Below are 15,652 nucleotides of genomic sequence, written 5' to 3'. Positions count from 1 at the left end.
GCACATATCGGAGGTGCTATTGATTTCAAAATATTATATATCTTATGTACAAGTGTAGAGGATCAGATTGATGTTACTATATCTCAGTTCCGAGGAATCAAATCAACAGACTGTGTTTAGTTTTTGGTGATATCTGATCCGGGTGTGGCTGAGTGGACCAAGCAGAACTTTATGTCTCTGTCTTTGAAGCTGATGTACAGTACTGTAGGTATGACGAAACACTGAACAGGATGTAAAAGATGGCACATACTGTATCTGAAAACACGACTCAGTGGCTCTCTGTGGTTCTATGGTTCTGCAATGCCTACTTCTTGCCAAAGTTGGTGGTTTCAATTCAAACCAAAGTTGAAGTGTTGAGGTATCATCTCCTGCAACAACAAAAACCCCGAATGGAAGCAGAAAGCTGACTTAAGACTGTGTGCAGGTTCTTTGAGTCTTCTCAAGGCAGTCTTCTCAAACCTGACGTGGACCTGAACCCACAGAGATCTGAGTCCAGAAAAATCAGTTCTTACCGGTTTGTTGATGTCTCTGTAACTAGGATGCTACAGTTGTCAGAACAATCTCCGCTCAACGTCCATTTTCCTCGCTTGTTCTGGAGCTTTCAGTCTTTATCAGCAGATAAAGTTTTGCTCGATTCTAATAAACTTTCATCACTCTGAGCACTTTTAGGACTTCATTGATGCTACCAACTGAATCAGAATCACATTTTCTAATCTGGTGTCCCCGTCCTCTCTGAGTTACCAAACTCTGGGAATTCAGAGACGCACAAAATAAACTTTTCCATCATTCTTTTATAAAAACTGTCGGAATTTCCACCTCCCGTCAATCCCATTGGACGCATTGCTGTAAAAGACCTGTTGAGAAGAAGGTCAGGGTGGATGGTTGATTTCAACCTTAACCAAGTAGTTTTAGTGACCTAAACTTTGCCAAACCTTAACCATTGAAGTGGCAGAGCAGTTGCATGAATCCTTTGTAATAGTTTTGTAAAACACAGACAAAGAATTTTCTCCTGCAAACACGCCGTCAGATCAGAAAAATCTCATGTCTGTTGTTATGGAGGGCAAAGACAAATGACTTGTTGTGGTTTAGTTTGGAAAACTTGTTGACTTCAGGATGAACGCAATTTCTTTTGCTCAAGTTTAAATATTTTCAACTTGCGCAAATGTGTCTCAATTTGTGCCACCAAGAGTAAGTCTGTTTCCACTTGTGTCACTCCTAAAGTTCACTTTGGTCTCAAACTGTCTACTGAGGGTTGCAACTTCCTCATCTTTAAAGTTAAACATGTAGCATCTGTAACACTGATCCTGGTTTAACGTGAATCAGTACTTTCATCTCAAACAAGCCTTCAGGTGAAGTTCAGGTCTGAAGAGTTTCACTTCACTCATCTTGACGCAGTAACTGTTTCCTGCACTTAGTGTTTTTTTTTTTCTTTCTTAAGATTGTAAACCAAATATGCAACAAGGACTATGCAACACGTGAAAAATGTTACCTGAATGTAAATGCACTGCAAATAAAGAGTTTTCTTCGGTACACCTGTGTTTCTTGAGTTTTTTCTGTGCACATGAAGAGAGGAGAGCAGCCATGTTGGATAGTCAGAGAAACTTCCACTTTGTGCAACATGTGCAGGCCACGTATGATGAGTGTTACAGAGCCTGACGTGGAAATGGAAAACATCGTCAAATAAACCTCAAAGGCACTCACTAGTATTTTAACAACTTAAGCAACAAACTTGGAAACCTGAATCGTATCCCAGCTGGTTTCTGTCCAAATACTGAGGACTGAAAAGAGGAAGAGGCGTCGACAGAGAGCTTTACATTCTCTGCTCTCTCACCGACGATGACGAATGAAAAATATCGCACACTCATGTCAAATGTAAATACTGGCCTACAGTACAGACAGAAGAGTGATCACTTAATCATTGTATGAGTCACTGATGTGGATCAACAACGCTGACAAGACCATTTAGTGATGTGAGACAACGCTGGCCCTTATCTCCAAAACAAATGAATTCTTTTGCTATAGATGGGAACTTTGTAGACTATTTAACCACATACAATTGGGAAAATACAATAATCTCATAGGTATAGAAAATGAACCAAAACTATAAATCTCAAAAACTCAAATAGGCTAAAACTCTTCTTATACAATCAGCAGCAGAGTACAGTGTGACCGAGAATATGTTCAACTAAATACAACAGAGACCAAATACTGTTTAAGCAAATATAAATAACAATTGAATTAATAAAGACTATTACTTGTTAGTAGGTTATCGCCAAGCCAGAGGCCTTCTACACTCTCTCCACACTTCAACACCACAAACACCGCAATATAGAAATAGAGAAGTTAAGCAAAAGGCACACTTGAGGTGACTGCATGCTACACCCTGGTCCCAATTAGTTTCACACAAGCAGTTATCGACACTATTATCCCTTCGATTCACCCAAGAATTGTGTGGAACTCAGTGGATCTTAACACAATATATGCTGTGGCAAAATAATGCTTCACATTACCCATGATGTTGTCATCCTTGTAATTAGTGTTTTTGTGACTGCAGGCAGAGATGTGCAAGAAAACATCCAAATGCACTAAAAAGTACTGCTCTTAAGTACTGGTTCGCTTGAATAAGATGCACTTTACATTTCGTTGAACTTCTTCATCGTTACTCACACTGACTTTATTATAGAGACCACAAATTCAAAAATGTCCTCCCAGCTCCCATATGTGCTGCATTGATGAGTTGAAATTGTAAATGTAAATGAAACCATAATGAAATTTCAATAAATTGTTAATATAACAAATACTGAAAGCACGCACTGACCCCTGAACCCTCAACTCTTCCAACGACGCACTAAATGTGTGAGTCCAGGCCAGACGTCAGATAACGATCAATCGGCGTGAAGAAACAGTTTCCTCTGACACATGAAGCAGCAAAACACAGAGATGTAGAGACGTTTAGAAACAGTCCTTCACAGGTCACTGAGAGAGAGAGAGAGCAGCAGGTAGGAACTGACGACTGACGTGCACAGCTGTTTAAAATGTGTATTTAACTCATCCTGTCTTTACTGGATATATATGAATAATGTGGAATCAAACATCTGGACAATTTTTCTTCAGTTTTAGAGTTTCAGCAAATGTTGTAGCGACAGTTAAATTTTTTAATTTATCAGATTTTCAAAATTAAAGCTAATAACGAGAGAGAAACGTGGTAAAATATTTAGTCCTAGATGGCATTGTGAGACACGTCCACTGACGTCTGATGTCGAGATTTGGGGACCAAAGTGTCAGAAATCTTGGACTATATTCTCACAATGTGACTGTTGCTACGACCCAAGCCTACAAACCAACCAATCAGAATACGACATGAAATGAGGCAGAATATGATGTTTTTGTCAGACAAATCTCGCACATATACAATAAACTTACACGACCGTTGTTGTTGCACTTTAAACCCATCATGAAAAGGGGTCAGAAAGTGTAGCTACAGGTTTATTTTGAAGACCAAGATAATTATTAATTTTTAAGTAGCAAGATGAAACTTACATTTCTATAATGTTTTCAAGTGTCCACTTCCTCTCCTCACTATCAGGTTTGGGATGGCCCTTAATATGGCAAGCCCTCTATGTGAACATGGAGGCGGAGTGGATATGGCGAGGGTTTGAGTTGGGACTGAGTCTTATTTGTTGTCTTTCTTGCATTTGTCCAGAGCCATCGTGATGGCCCCGTCCATCCTGTCCTGCCTCGCCCTTTGTATCGTCGGATCTATCACCACCATCCTCGCACTGCCGCCTACTGAGCCGCCACTGATCCACGACCACCCCTTTGTGGCCATATGGAATGCCCCCACCGACCAGTGTCAACAACTCCACATCCCACTGGACACCGCGGCCTTCAAGGCGGTGACCACACCCGCCGCAGTGCCTGGTCAGTTCCTCACCATCTTCTACGAGGACCGCCTCGGCCTGTACCCTAAAGTCGACACCGCCAAACGCGAGCTCTACAGAGGCGGAGTCCCCCAAAATGGCAACCTGACGGAGCATCTGGCCAAGGCCCAGAGTCAAATTGATCACTACATTTCCCAGGATTCCTCCCCTGGGCTGGCTGTCATCGACTGGGAGTCCTGGCGCCCCCTGTGGGACCAGAACTGGGGATCTAAACGTATTTATCAGAAGTTGTCCATCACTCACGCTCTGCAGATGGCCCCATTTTTATCATCAAAGACGATCTCCAAACTGGCAAAGAGCCAGTTCCAGCATGCCGGGCGGCGCTTCATGGAGAAGACCATCAGCCTCGGCATCGGCGAGCGTCCGAGCCGCCGCTGGGGCTTTTACCTGTTCCCTGACTGCCACAACTATGGCTGGGAGAAGCCCGGCTACACAGGAAAGTGCTCCGCGAAGACCCAGAAGCAGAACAACCAGATGCTGTGGCTGTGGGAACGCAGCACCGCCCTCTTCCCCTCGGTCTACCTCCACCTGACCATGAGGAACTCCCCCAAGGCCGCGCTGTATGTCCGCAACCGTGTCCAGGAGGCGCTGAGGGTAGCCACGCTGCCTAAACGTCCGTACACAATGCCGATTTATGTCTACTCCAGGCCACTGTACCGGGACCAGACCCAGAGGTTCCAGAGCAAGGTGAGCCCGTTTGATTACTTAAAACTAGCTTAAGTTAATTGTACGCTAACAGTTTAAAGATCCTTCCATGTTGATGCTCCAAGAAATACATAATTTTAAGAGCTGTTATTTCTGCAAGTCGACTTACAACAAACCTGCACAGCTGCAAACTTCTCATCCACGCTTGGCAACATTTTTGTGACTATTTTTCTGTCTGTATTTTTAATAGATGTAAATAGGTTTGTCCAGGATGCTGTGAGTTCTTTCTTGCATTGAACATGTTAGTTGTTGGCATCTTGGATACAGTATATTTGATTAATACATATGTTATCACATTTTAATGTATTTTGTCTGAGATAATGCATAACAATTGAGCTCAGTTTATTGCTTTGAACATCTGCATACATGTTTTTTGTATTTTATTGTTAAATATGTTGGGAAAATATCTTAATCAATATTATGACAACGATTTCAACCATGGCCCAACCCTCATCCCCAAATATAAGCTAAGTGATCTACTTACAGTGGCCACTTTATTAGGTACACCTGTGCAATCTAGTGCAATTCAAAGTATTCAGTTATTAACAGCTCAGCCATAAATTCTACCTTTATGAAGTTCATAATGTTCAGTTTTGTGGATATTTTCGGAAATGTGTAAAATCAATTGTTTATTACTGAGGTTATTGTTGAAGGTGGTGTTGTGTTGAACTACATTATGTTGAGATGTGTTCTTAATTTTGTTCTCCCTATTTAGAAATACCTCTGAATATAATAAGTGCATAGCAGAAAACTGTTTCTGTCCTGTTGTAGAACTGAAACTAATTAAATCCATCTAAAACTAAATATCAGGAGTTTAAGTACTTGTTAAGTGTAAAATCTCCTGTGTGGTTCATTCTCTTTTAGACGGACCTGGTGAGCACTGTCGGAGAGTCTGCAGCTCTGGGAGCTTCGGGGGTCGTAATGTGGGGAGGATCCAAAGACTACAACAACAAGGTAACCACAGTTTTCTGAAGCACTTTCACAGGTTGGACTGGTCTTCTCCCAGTCAAGTCTAAATATTCACATGCCAAAATGTATGTTTAAAAAGTGTACAACTACACTGTAAGAGATGCAGAACAAAATCCACGGTCTTTTATTTTAATCTTTTTAGTACAAAATAGTAACATACATTTTATGAGACATAAAAGCTGCTGAGATGAAGCAGAGAAGACTTGAAGACGTGTCACTGTGTGTGTCTGCAGCCTTGATAACATGCTGAGTAATTCTCTTCACAGGTCTGAAAACGGGAACCCTGATGACCAGGCTTTTATCAGCAAACAATGAATCTGCCTTTGTTTCCTCTTTTAGGAGGAACCGACCACCCTGACACTGCAGTTTGTTTCTATCTCAACTGAACTCTTTGGCCTCGTTAACTTTTCTTCTTTTGTGTGTGTGTGTGTTATCATAATTTATTATGTTTTGATGTATCCTGTTGTATCAAATGATGGTATTTATGGTACAGTGTGGTTTATATGATGAAGGGGGGTTTTTAAATTCATCACTTACATGGTGGAGATGGCAAAGTTTAAAGTTTGTGTAGCCTTTTGGGTTCCCCAGAGAATCATGTTGACTTTGGTGATTCTCTGGCTTCTCCTCTAGCGCCCCCAGCAGGTTGACATTTGTAGTTCAGAGTGTAATTTCTTCACAACCACAACTTCACAACTTGCTGCATATATTCAAGTTGATGTACTGTTGATTTTTCTAACTCAAATTAAACATTTATTACTAAATTTCACTACTAAACTAAATACATTTATTTTCTGGGTAATTCTTTTCCATATTGTCCCTCCATATGATACATTTCTCATTATTAAACTAAACTTAACCCGTAACTGACCTTTTCTTTCTGTCCTAATATACCTGAGTCTCACCTATAAACCCCACCCCCTCCGTTTAGGCTGCCTGTCAGTCTCTGTCTGAATACTTGACGTCCACCTTCAACCCGTACATCGCCAACGTGACGGCAGCCGCCATGCTCTGCAGTGAGGTCTTGTGCCAGGGGAAAGGCCGCTGCGTCAGGAAGAGCTACAACTCTGGTCACTACCTGCACCTGAATCCCGCCCACTTCAGCATCCTGCGGGCCGACAGGAAGTACGTGGCCATTGGTCTGCCCTCGGCCGCCGACCTGGACGCCTGGGCTGAAAACTTCACCTGTCAATGCTACGCGGGGTGGAGCTGTTCATCCAATCTGTTGCATCTGACCACAATCAAGCTCATCTGGGTTTAATCTGTTTACTGTTTTCAAAACTGTACAGATGCTGATCCGCAGATTTCATTATGTAGTCATTCAAGCAATTAAAAGGATGAAATTATGCTATTCTCTGTGTTTACTTTACTTACTTCATCGAGCCTTAGACTCGCTCAGTACAGTCCTTTGGACCGAAATGCCCACAGAATAAAGACTAGTTCGAGCCAAAATGCCCACGAGTCTGAGAAAGGTCAGAGTCAAAAGACCCACAAGTCAAAGACAAGTCCAAGTCAAAATACCCTTGAGACTGGGACTGGTCCAAATGCCTATGAGTCAAAATTTCCACGAGACCAAGACCGGTCGGAGTCAAAACAACCACAAGGCCAATAAAAGACAGTCAAAACGTCAACAAGACCGAGACAAGTCAGAGTCAAACAACCATAAGTCTGTCCGAGTCATAATGCCCACATAGCCGAGGCAAGTCCGAGTCAAACCCTTCACAAGACCAAGACAAGTCAAAATGCCCTCGAGACAAAGACTAGTGAGAGTAAAATACCCACAAGACTGTCCAAGTCAAAACAAATGCAAGCTCAAGACAAGTCTGTCTGGGACACAGATGAGTTCGAAACTTATAGTTAGAACCAAAATGCCCACAAGTTAGAACCAAAATACCCACAAGTTAGAACCAAAATACCCACAAGTCCGAGTCAAACACCCCTTTAGACCGAGTCTGAGTCACAACAACGACCACCCTGAGACTAATAGAAAAAAAACACCTAAAAACTTTGCACTCAGTTGTTGGTCACAGTAAATCCTGCACCTGTTTCACATCAGTCACACCACCACAACATTAACACACATGTATGAAAGTTAGAGGATTTCTTTTCTGGATTGTGTTTGCTTGATCAACAGGACTCCTATCACACTTGGGATTTTGTATGTTGGAGGCGAGCGGTGAACACTAAATCAACGTCTGTTAGTCTGCTAGTTTGTAGTAACAGACAGACAGCTTTACTTGTCATAGCGTGTAAAGCTAATGAAAATTAATAAAATCAGTGATGGATCCTTTCCATTTAGGTGTGTTAGTAAAACAGCATGTACAATATCAACACCCTGGAACACCTGAATAAAGTGCAGCCATTAAAATGCTATTATAATGCTATTATATATCTATTAACTAACTATTATGTCTGCATCTGACAATTGAAAATAACTGTTGTCTAGACACCTGCTCGTCTGTGAAAATGATTTTAGAGCTTTAGGGTAAGGTGGGATCAGCCAATTTACTATATCGAACAGTTAACAAGTGACTGAGTGAACAACAACAAGAGATCAAGTGAACGATTTCAGATTCCATCCAGACTTTAAAACGGCCTTGTTTTCATACAGTTTAATATATATACATATATATATATATATATATATATATATATATATATATATATATATATATATATATGTATATATATATATATGACCATTAACACTGGAGAAGTTCCACACTTTGAACACTATGTTATAGCTGGAGAAGTTGATACAAGTAAAATATCTACAAGTAAAAGCAAAGACCTGCCAGAAGGACAACCTGCAGCTCTCTATTACATCAATGAAACACTCACATGACTGGGAGTAAATGGAGCTACGTAGCTAATGGAGTTCATGACACTGTAGATATGTTTACCCCTAATATTTTTGCAGTTCTAGAAAATGTTATGTTGCACCTCTTAACTGTCATTCTTCATTAAATCAGTTTTGCAAAAACATCTAAGCTACAATGTGAACGGGAGTTAGATCACACAATGTTTTTGTAACAAACCTGGTGGCACAATCTGACGTTTTTTTTTTTTTTCATTTTTTTGATGATTGTATATGTGTAGAAAATTATTGCTTTATCCGCCATGTTTAATCGCAGCACAAGCAGTAGCCTTCAGCCATTTCCTGTGCTCATATTAGGAAAAACGCATATTAACGCCTGGACAGTGCGACCACATTTTTAAGAAGAAAAATTCACCCTGAAAGTTGAAAGATCACCTAACTCTGTGTCTTCTTTTTAACTAAGGTGACCTCTTCCTTAGCAAAGGAAAGTAGAGCCCATACGGCAGCATGGCTGTCCTTGACCTGGGACCTGCTATGTTTGTTGAAAAGTCAGCCAGCCCTGCCGAACTAATTTACAAATTTGGATCCGATTGCAATGCAGGCACAATCGAGATAACGAGAACGCATTTTAACACCAGATTCATCATCCAGATAACGTGTCCACGAGTGAGTTCATGGGCCAAACGATCAGTGCAACTTTGGGTTGAAGTCGGGGGAAAAGTTGAACGCTTGCTCTACGAAGTGCACCAGACACATCATCGCAGACGCCGGGAAAATAAAACACACCGTACACAACAATGGAGGAGGTAATGTGACTAGCTACAAGCCCATGAGGGCCTGTTAGTTCAGGACAGGTGCCTTGTATATTTCTGACCATATGACAAATAAACAATCCAACATTCAAAAGATTACACTATTTTTACTGTGGATTTTCTATGCGTTTGCTACCCATTTAAACTGTGTAAACAGAAAAGAAAAATAACTTCCTATTAAGACTTGTGCGTATCAGAATCAGTGACTGTAATAGGCAAAAATTAGAGTTAAACCTCTTCCTGTTAGACCCTTACTGACTGAAAATCGGTTGATATTAAGCTGAGTTTTAACTTGGAGCAGATGTCCAACTTCTTCACATGATTCATCACTCTGGTAGATTTCCTTCAGCTGAGTACATTTCCAACCACAGCTGACCAAGTTCAAACTGTGACTGCATTCTTCGCGTGTCCCGACAGAGGCCGCAGATATGAGCAGCAGTGTGTCCACACATTGTCCTCATCTCGGAGCTTCCTCGGATATCTTCCTCCGGGCAGGGAGGAGGGAACTTGGAACACATCGGGATGCCCCATTAAAAAAAAACAGAACAGCTCAGGCCTGCAAATCATTCTGCTCTGACAGGTTTCCACAAGTGTTCTGCCTGTAATTAAAGCTCCCGCGACAGCTTATTTAAAGAGGAGCTATTTAGACTCCTGAGGAGAGCGAGGTTAGTGTTCATGACGAGCAGGTAATAATTTCACGACTCACCGAGTGTGCACTTTGGACGGCAGGAAGCTGGACCCCCAGAGCAGGTCGGTGCTTAGTTAATGACGTCTCATTTAACTGTCTCATTTGGGTTCAAAGGTTTATTGGTGCTTTCCCAGAGTTCAGCTCGAACATTACTGGGGTCGAGTTCACGAGCAGCAGCGACATTGATTCTACCTTGAAAATAAACAGACAGAAGTGTCACTTGATGTATTAACGCTGAAATTATAGAAATCATAAAACTGTCAGGCTGTAACCTGCCTCCAGACAAAGACACTGTAGTTACACATCCTGTGACCTCGTAAAGATACTGATCCTGAATCAGTCAATGCTTTTACCAGTGAGCAGTGTGTTTACAGTGTCTTATTAGTCCCTGTTGGTCAGGCAGCAGAGCAGGTGAATGAATGTAGTCAATCAACAGAGTGAACAGGTTAGCTTGTAAAAACAGGTAAACGGTTTTATAGAAGACCAAAGATATGACTATGGGAAGAGACTGTAGACAGCTAACTATAATTAGAAGTAAACGTCTCTGTAGTGTCTGGTTTCAGTTTGCTCTTTTTGTTTTTAAATGAACGTTCCTGAGTGCTGATATTACCAGACAAATCCCAAAAATGTACAATAGATATATCAGTATCAGCATAGATGTTGGCTGATGGGGAAATGGAATATTAAATATTAAAATCTGATTTTTTTTATTTTATTTTGATATTTTAATTTGAAAATATCAGTCATCTGTTGGACCTGCTTGCTACCAAAATAGCAGCAGGGCATAGATAATATAAATAATATCACTCAGTCAGGTCAATGTAGGCGACCGAGGTGCCTCCCGTACAAAAATATACATTAAAGTAAATAAAGATTTAATAAATTGGTAAATAAAAGCAATCATGTAGTTAATGTTAATGTCATATTTAAAAGTTTGGCATTTTAGGACATGTATTCGCTGTCTTGTGAGCCTTGCTTAAGAGGTCCAGGGTCTCAGTGTTGTTGACATTTCCACATTTTAACATCTTGGTTTGTTGCTGCCGTGAACTGAGAACAACAGAGATACAAACTGAAGCTGCAACTACAGTCAGCTCTTTGTTTTCAGGATATTAACAACACATAAATCTTTCCTGAAGTCAGGACATGTTGTGCCGTATCACTGCTGTCATATAAAAAAACAACTCCATGTTTTAACTTGAACTGAAGGTCCCTCTGATCTGCTGGGCTGATTATAAAATTAGAAACTAAGAAACTGAGTGTATTATATAATATATTGGGGAGCCCTGAAACTGACAAAATGTAGTAAAATGTTAGCAGACAAGTCAACAATATATCAATAAATAATATTGGTCATTAAATAATTGAAAGGGGATTTAAAAAGAAATCTAAAGCTTCATACTTTTCCTTTAACCTCAAATTTATTAATAAAAAACAAATTATTTAACCAAATTATTCATTTAAATAAAACTAAAATTAAATTATGTTTGCATTTACATTGGAAATAAGTTTTGTACTTTATTATGTCATCCATTTTGTAAACGTGCCTGACTTAGATAATGTCTCTTTTCTCATAATGTCAGAACAAACTAAATTAAAAACTTGCCTTTACGGGCAAACTCAGTTTCTGTTAATCCAAAATTCAAAACTCCCCTGCATGATGTGAAAAGCTTCAGAAACTCACAGAGTTTCCAATATCTCACAGGAAGGTTCACTTCAGGTTCACTGAGGTTGATCTGAGATTGATAAGTTGTTTTTTAAAAAACAGCAACTGTGACACTGTGACGACGTCAGAATGCACCATTTAAATTCACATTTGTAAAAATACATCTAACAGTGTCATTTTAGGGGCCTGCTGCTGTCCTTCTTTGCTAAGACTTTGAACAGGGACTTCATCAGCTTACTGCTCCATTTCCTGTTGTTGAACCAGGTAAACTGTAGAGCAGGTGTGAGTTCGTCATCCTCTCTACATCAGCTTTTAACCCCTTAACATAACGTTGGAATAAGACGAAGAGTCTACAGCCATGCTGGTGACTCTGTGAGGCTAAAGTCAGCATGCTAACATGTTTACAATGCCAATGCTAACATGCTAATGTTTACCATATTCACCATTTGAGTTTAGCGAGTTAGCGTGCTAAGATTAGCTAATTAGCACTCAACACAAAGTACAGCTGAGGCTGAGGGGAATGTCATGAGTTTTACAGGTGTTTGGTCATAAACTAAATTATTGGGCGAATTTAAATTTTGACCTGATGATGGTGAGATATGTCAGTCTGGACTGACAGACCAGCAGACTGACATAGTTGTTTATTTCTTGTTAATGGACCAAAAGAATAAAGGTAGAGTGAGAACGACATGTTGAATTAGGATAAAGTTTGCTCACAAGCAAAGCTGGATTCATTGAAGAGCTGCTGGGACTCACGTGTGTCTAATGTTTGTTTCTTTTTCTTCACAGATCAGATCACTGTTTCAAAATGAACCCAGTCAAACGGCATTTTTTCTCCGTCTTCATCACCATGTTGGCCCTGCTGAGCTCCAGCCAGGCCTTGCTGAGGACGGACCCTCCCCTCCATCCTGGCAACCCCTTCCTGTTCATGTGGAACGCTCCCACTGAGCTGTGCGACATCCGCTTCGGCATGCCACTCGACCTCTCCCGCTTCCAGTTCATCAGCAGCACGCTAAAGACGGCGACCAACCAGAGCATCTCCATATTCTACACCGACCGCTTCGGCATCTTCCCCTACGTGGACGAAGAAACTGGCGAGATGTACGACGAGGGCCTGCCTCAGCTCATAGACATGCAGGAGCACCACGAGCTGGCTGAGGGTGACATTGAGTACTACATCCCTGTCAACCAGCCAGGCCTCGCTGTGCTTGACTTTGAGGAGTGGAGGCCGCAGTGGATCCGAAACTGGGGCAGCAAAGACATCTACCGGCAGATTTCCATTGAAACGGTAAAGAAGAAGAACGCATCGTTGTCTGAAGACGAGGCAGAGGACCGGGCAAAGATCGTGTTCGAACGCGCAGCCAAGAGGTACTTTCTCCGGTCCCTCCGCATCGGGAAGGGGCTGAGGTCCAAGAGACTCTGGGGTTACTATCTGTACCCCGACTGCTACAACTACAACTACAACAAGGACATGGCGAGCTTCACCGGAGAGTGCCCCGTCATCGAGAAGAAAAGGAACGACGAACTGATGTGGCTCTGGAGAGAGTCAACGGCGCTCTTTCCGTCCATCTACCTGGAGCTGGCGCTCAGAGACACCTGGCAGGCCAGGCAGTTTGTCCGGCATCGCATCCAGGAGGCCATGAGGGTGTCGATGCTCCCCGACAGCTCCTACTCCATCCCCGTCTACGCCTACATCCGGCCTGTGTACAAGGACAGCACGGACGACTACATGTCAGAGGTCAGACACACCTGTGATCCCTCAAACAGACGACCTAACCCAAGGACACAATCATCGTGCGTTATCATGCTCTTTAACCAGGAAGTGTTTTTCAGGGTCGCCACTTGAAATCATGTTGGTGTATTAGGACTCCAGAACACAGTATGGTTATTATTTGGTTTTCTTTTTTTCGATAAGTGAATTTATGTGTTTATTTCGAAATGTAAAAAGCTGGAATATTTTCAGGTGAAGATTTCCATTTTCAGTGTCGACACTAACCACCAGAGGACCTCATTTACTGTAAAACATCTTCATGCTCCAGAAAAAAACTAATTGCAGGGGCATTAAAACACAAGAACATCTTTTCCCAAAAGCATCCTGAAGAAGACGAACCGTCTTAAGTTTAAGAGGTGTTTGTGATTGAAGATGCTTGTAGTTCATTATACATTATACTTTGGTAGTTTATTTTTGTGTTGAACCTCAGTGAGGAGGGCCATTTCCTTCTCTCCCCTGATGTTTATTTTTTTTTCGCAGTTTGATCTGGTGAACACCATCGGAGAAGCTGCCGCTCTCGGCGCCGCCGGCGTCGTCTCCTGGGGAGACATGAACGTCACCGACACGGAGGTAGAAAGTGACATCACTCTGCTTGTTTTCTGGGACGGTTTTTCATTTTATTCTTCTGTTTGCAACTTAACCGAACAGCCTCCGACTCACTTAATATCCCACAACCCTGCAGGACTCCTGCTTCGATGCTCGACGCCACCTGGAGAAGGTCATGAACCCGTACATCCTGAACGTCACCACGGCGACGCGGCTGTGCAGCGAGGCGCTGTGCCAGGGCCGAGGTCGCTGCGTGAGGAAGCGCTGGGACGACGACGTCTTCCTCCACCTCGACCCGCGCCGTTACCAGATCCAGCGGCAGCACCGCGGCGGCCCGCTGACCGTGAGCGGCGGCCTCTCGCAGGACGACGCCAACTGGTTCGACCGCAACTTCGACTGCATCTGTTACAGCGAGGAACCGTGCAGGTCCGTCCTGACGTTCAACGTCATCCACAAGGCCAGTCAGTGCCACGATGACAAGTGCTGGCAAAGTCAGGCCGCTGGGGATGCGGCTCAGTCCAAGTATGTCATGATGTGAATATGAATCAGTAGCTCAAACCCTGGCATAAGGACGCGTGGCTTCAGGCAGTTAATAAACAATTCCGCTGTTATTTCTATTATTATTTCACTATTATTACTGCTTTTTGTTCATTTCTATGTTGTTATTTCTGGCTGTTTTCCAATAAAGATATATTTTATTCAGTTCAGCCAAATCTGTCTCATTCACACAAGGTTCTTTCAGAATATGCATGTGAGCACAACATAAGGTAAAATATGGTTTGAACATGTATTATTATTATTATTAAGGTCTTAACACAAGGTTTTTGGCACGACACCCCTTTAACACAAAAACAAAAACAGTTGCAAATATCCTTTAAACACATTTGCAGTTTATTTAACTACATGCAGCTTTTCTACAAAACAGTTCTCAAATCAAGGACCACTTGCTTGTTCTGGAGCTTTCAGCAGTTTGGTTCATTCATAATCCCTAGAGCATGAGAGTATTTGCCACAGGGGACCGGGGGACGCGTCCCCCCCAATGCATGAAAGAGGGAATTTGACCCCCCCAAAAAATTGTTATCCATCGATACAGCGTCGAGCCATACTGTCCACCGATAAAGAGAGACAACGGAGGGGACAGAGTCCGCTTCAGTCAGCCACTGATAAGATGCAGTTTCAAGGTGGGTCCAAGACATTGAATTATATTATCATATATTATTATTATAATATTGTTGGCAGCTTGTTTTGTGTTGTATTGAAGTTCATTATTTCAGAGTTTGTAGAACTTGGAGACATTTTGCCCCCACTGTCTCAAAAATTGGGGCATTTACCAAAAAAAACCGAAGTACTGCATAAAGTTGCAGTTTTTAATGTGAAATGAACCCAGATTAAAATGCGCACAGCGGTCACCACCTTGTGCCAACATGAATAAATAAAAAGCATATTCTTAAGTGTTGTTATGAACGCTCTCATATTTACAGCTAAACAATCAGCTGGCTAATGGTTATTTTTTATAAAGCAATATATATATATAGATAAATATATATATGGCTTTATTTGACAGAACGGTAGAGAGAGAGGGCGGATGACATGCAGCAGAGTCCAGACGGACTGCTGCAGAGCCTGTTGACACTGTAGCAGTTCATATGGATGAAGTGTCTGAAATGAAAAAGTTCATCTAAATTGTGCAGCATCTACACACACACACACACACACACACACACACACACAAACACAGCATA

At 41.9% G+C, this 15,652-nt stretch overlaps 2 protein-coding genes across 2 annotated transcripts; both read left to right on the top strand.

The window, feature by feature from the left end:
* The first annotated feature begins 3,713 nt into the window (after positions 1-3,713).
* On the top strand, positions 3,714-6,958 carry LOC139286834 (hyaluronidase PH-20-like). Its single transcript, XM_070907759.1, has 3 exons — positions 3,714-4,628; positions 5,511-5,600; positions 6,544-6,958. Exons 1-3 carry the CDS (start codon positions 3,714-3,716, stop codon positions 6,871-6,873), a joined length of 1,335 nt encoding a protein of 444 aa, XP_070763860.1. The 3' UTR covers positions 6,874-6,958.
* Positions 6,959-12,401: 5,443 nt separating this feature from the next.
* Positions 12,402-14,448, top strand: LOC139286218 (hyaluronidase-5-like). Its single transcript, XM_070906953.1, has 3 exons — positions 12,402-13,331; positions 13,845-13,934; positions 14,047-14,448. Exons 1-3 carry the CDS (start codon positions 12,402-12,404, stop codon positions 14,446-14,448), a joined length of 1,422 nt encoding a protein of 473 aa, XP_070763054.1.
* The last annotated feature ends 1,204 nt before the right edge of the window (positions 14,449-15,652 follow it).

This window comes from Enoplosus armatus, chromosome 6 (genome assembly GCF_043641665.1).
Source record: "Enoplosus armatus isolate fEnoArm2 chromosome 6, fEnoArm2.hap1, whole genome shotgun sequence".
Lineage (NCBI taxonomy): Eukaryota > Metazoa > Chordata > Actinopteri > Centrarchiformes > Enoplosidae > Enoplosus > Enoplosus armatus.
Note: the sequence above shows the minus strand (reverse complement) of the source record. Positions and strands in the feature narration are given on the sequence as shown.

Bases quoted from the DNA above. Each gene is read 5' to 3' on its own strand.
- LOC139286834 (XM_070907759.1), top strand. From the start codon at position 3,714: ATGGCCCCGTCCATCCTGTCCTGCCTCGCCCTTTGTATCGTCGGATCT. The intron at 4,629-5,510 runs GTGAGCCCGTTT...ATTCTCTTTTAG, and splicing joins CCCAGAGGTTCCAGAGCAAG to ACGGACCTGGTGAGCACTGT. The intron at 5,601-6,543 runs GTAACCACAGTT...CCCTCCGTTTAG, and splicing joins CCAAAGACTACAACAACAAG to GCTGCCTGTCAGTCTCTGTC.
- LOC139286218 (XM_070906953.1), top strand. From the start codon at position 12,402: ATGAACCCAGTCAAACGGCATTTTTTCTCCGTCTTCATCACCATGTTG. The intron at 13,332-13,844 runs GTCAGACACACC...TTTTTTTCGCAG, and splicing joins CGGACGACTACATGTCAGAG to TTTGATCTGGTGAACACCAT. The intron at 13,935-14,046 runs GTAGAAAGTGAC...ACAACCCTGCAG, and splicing joins TGAACGTCACCGACACGGAG to GACTCCTGCTTCGATGCTCG.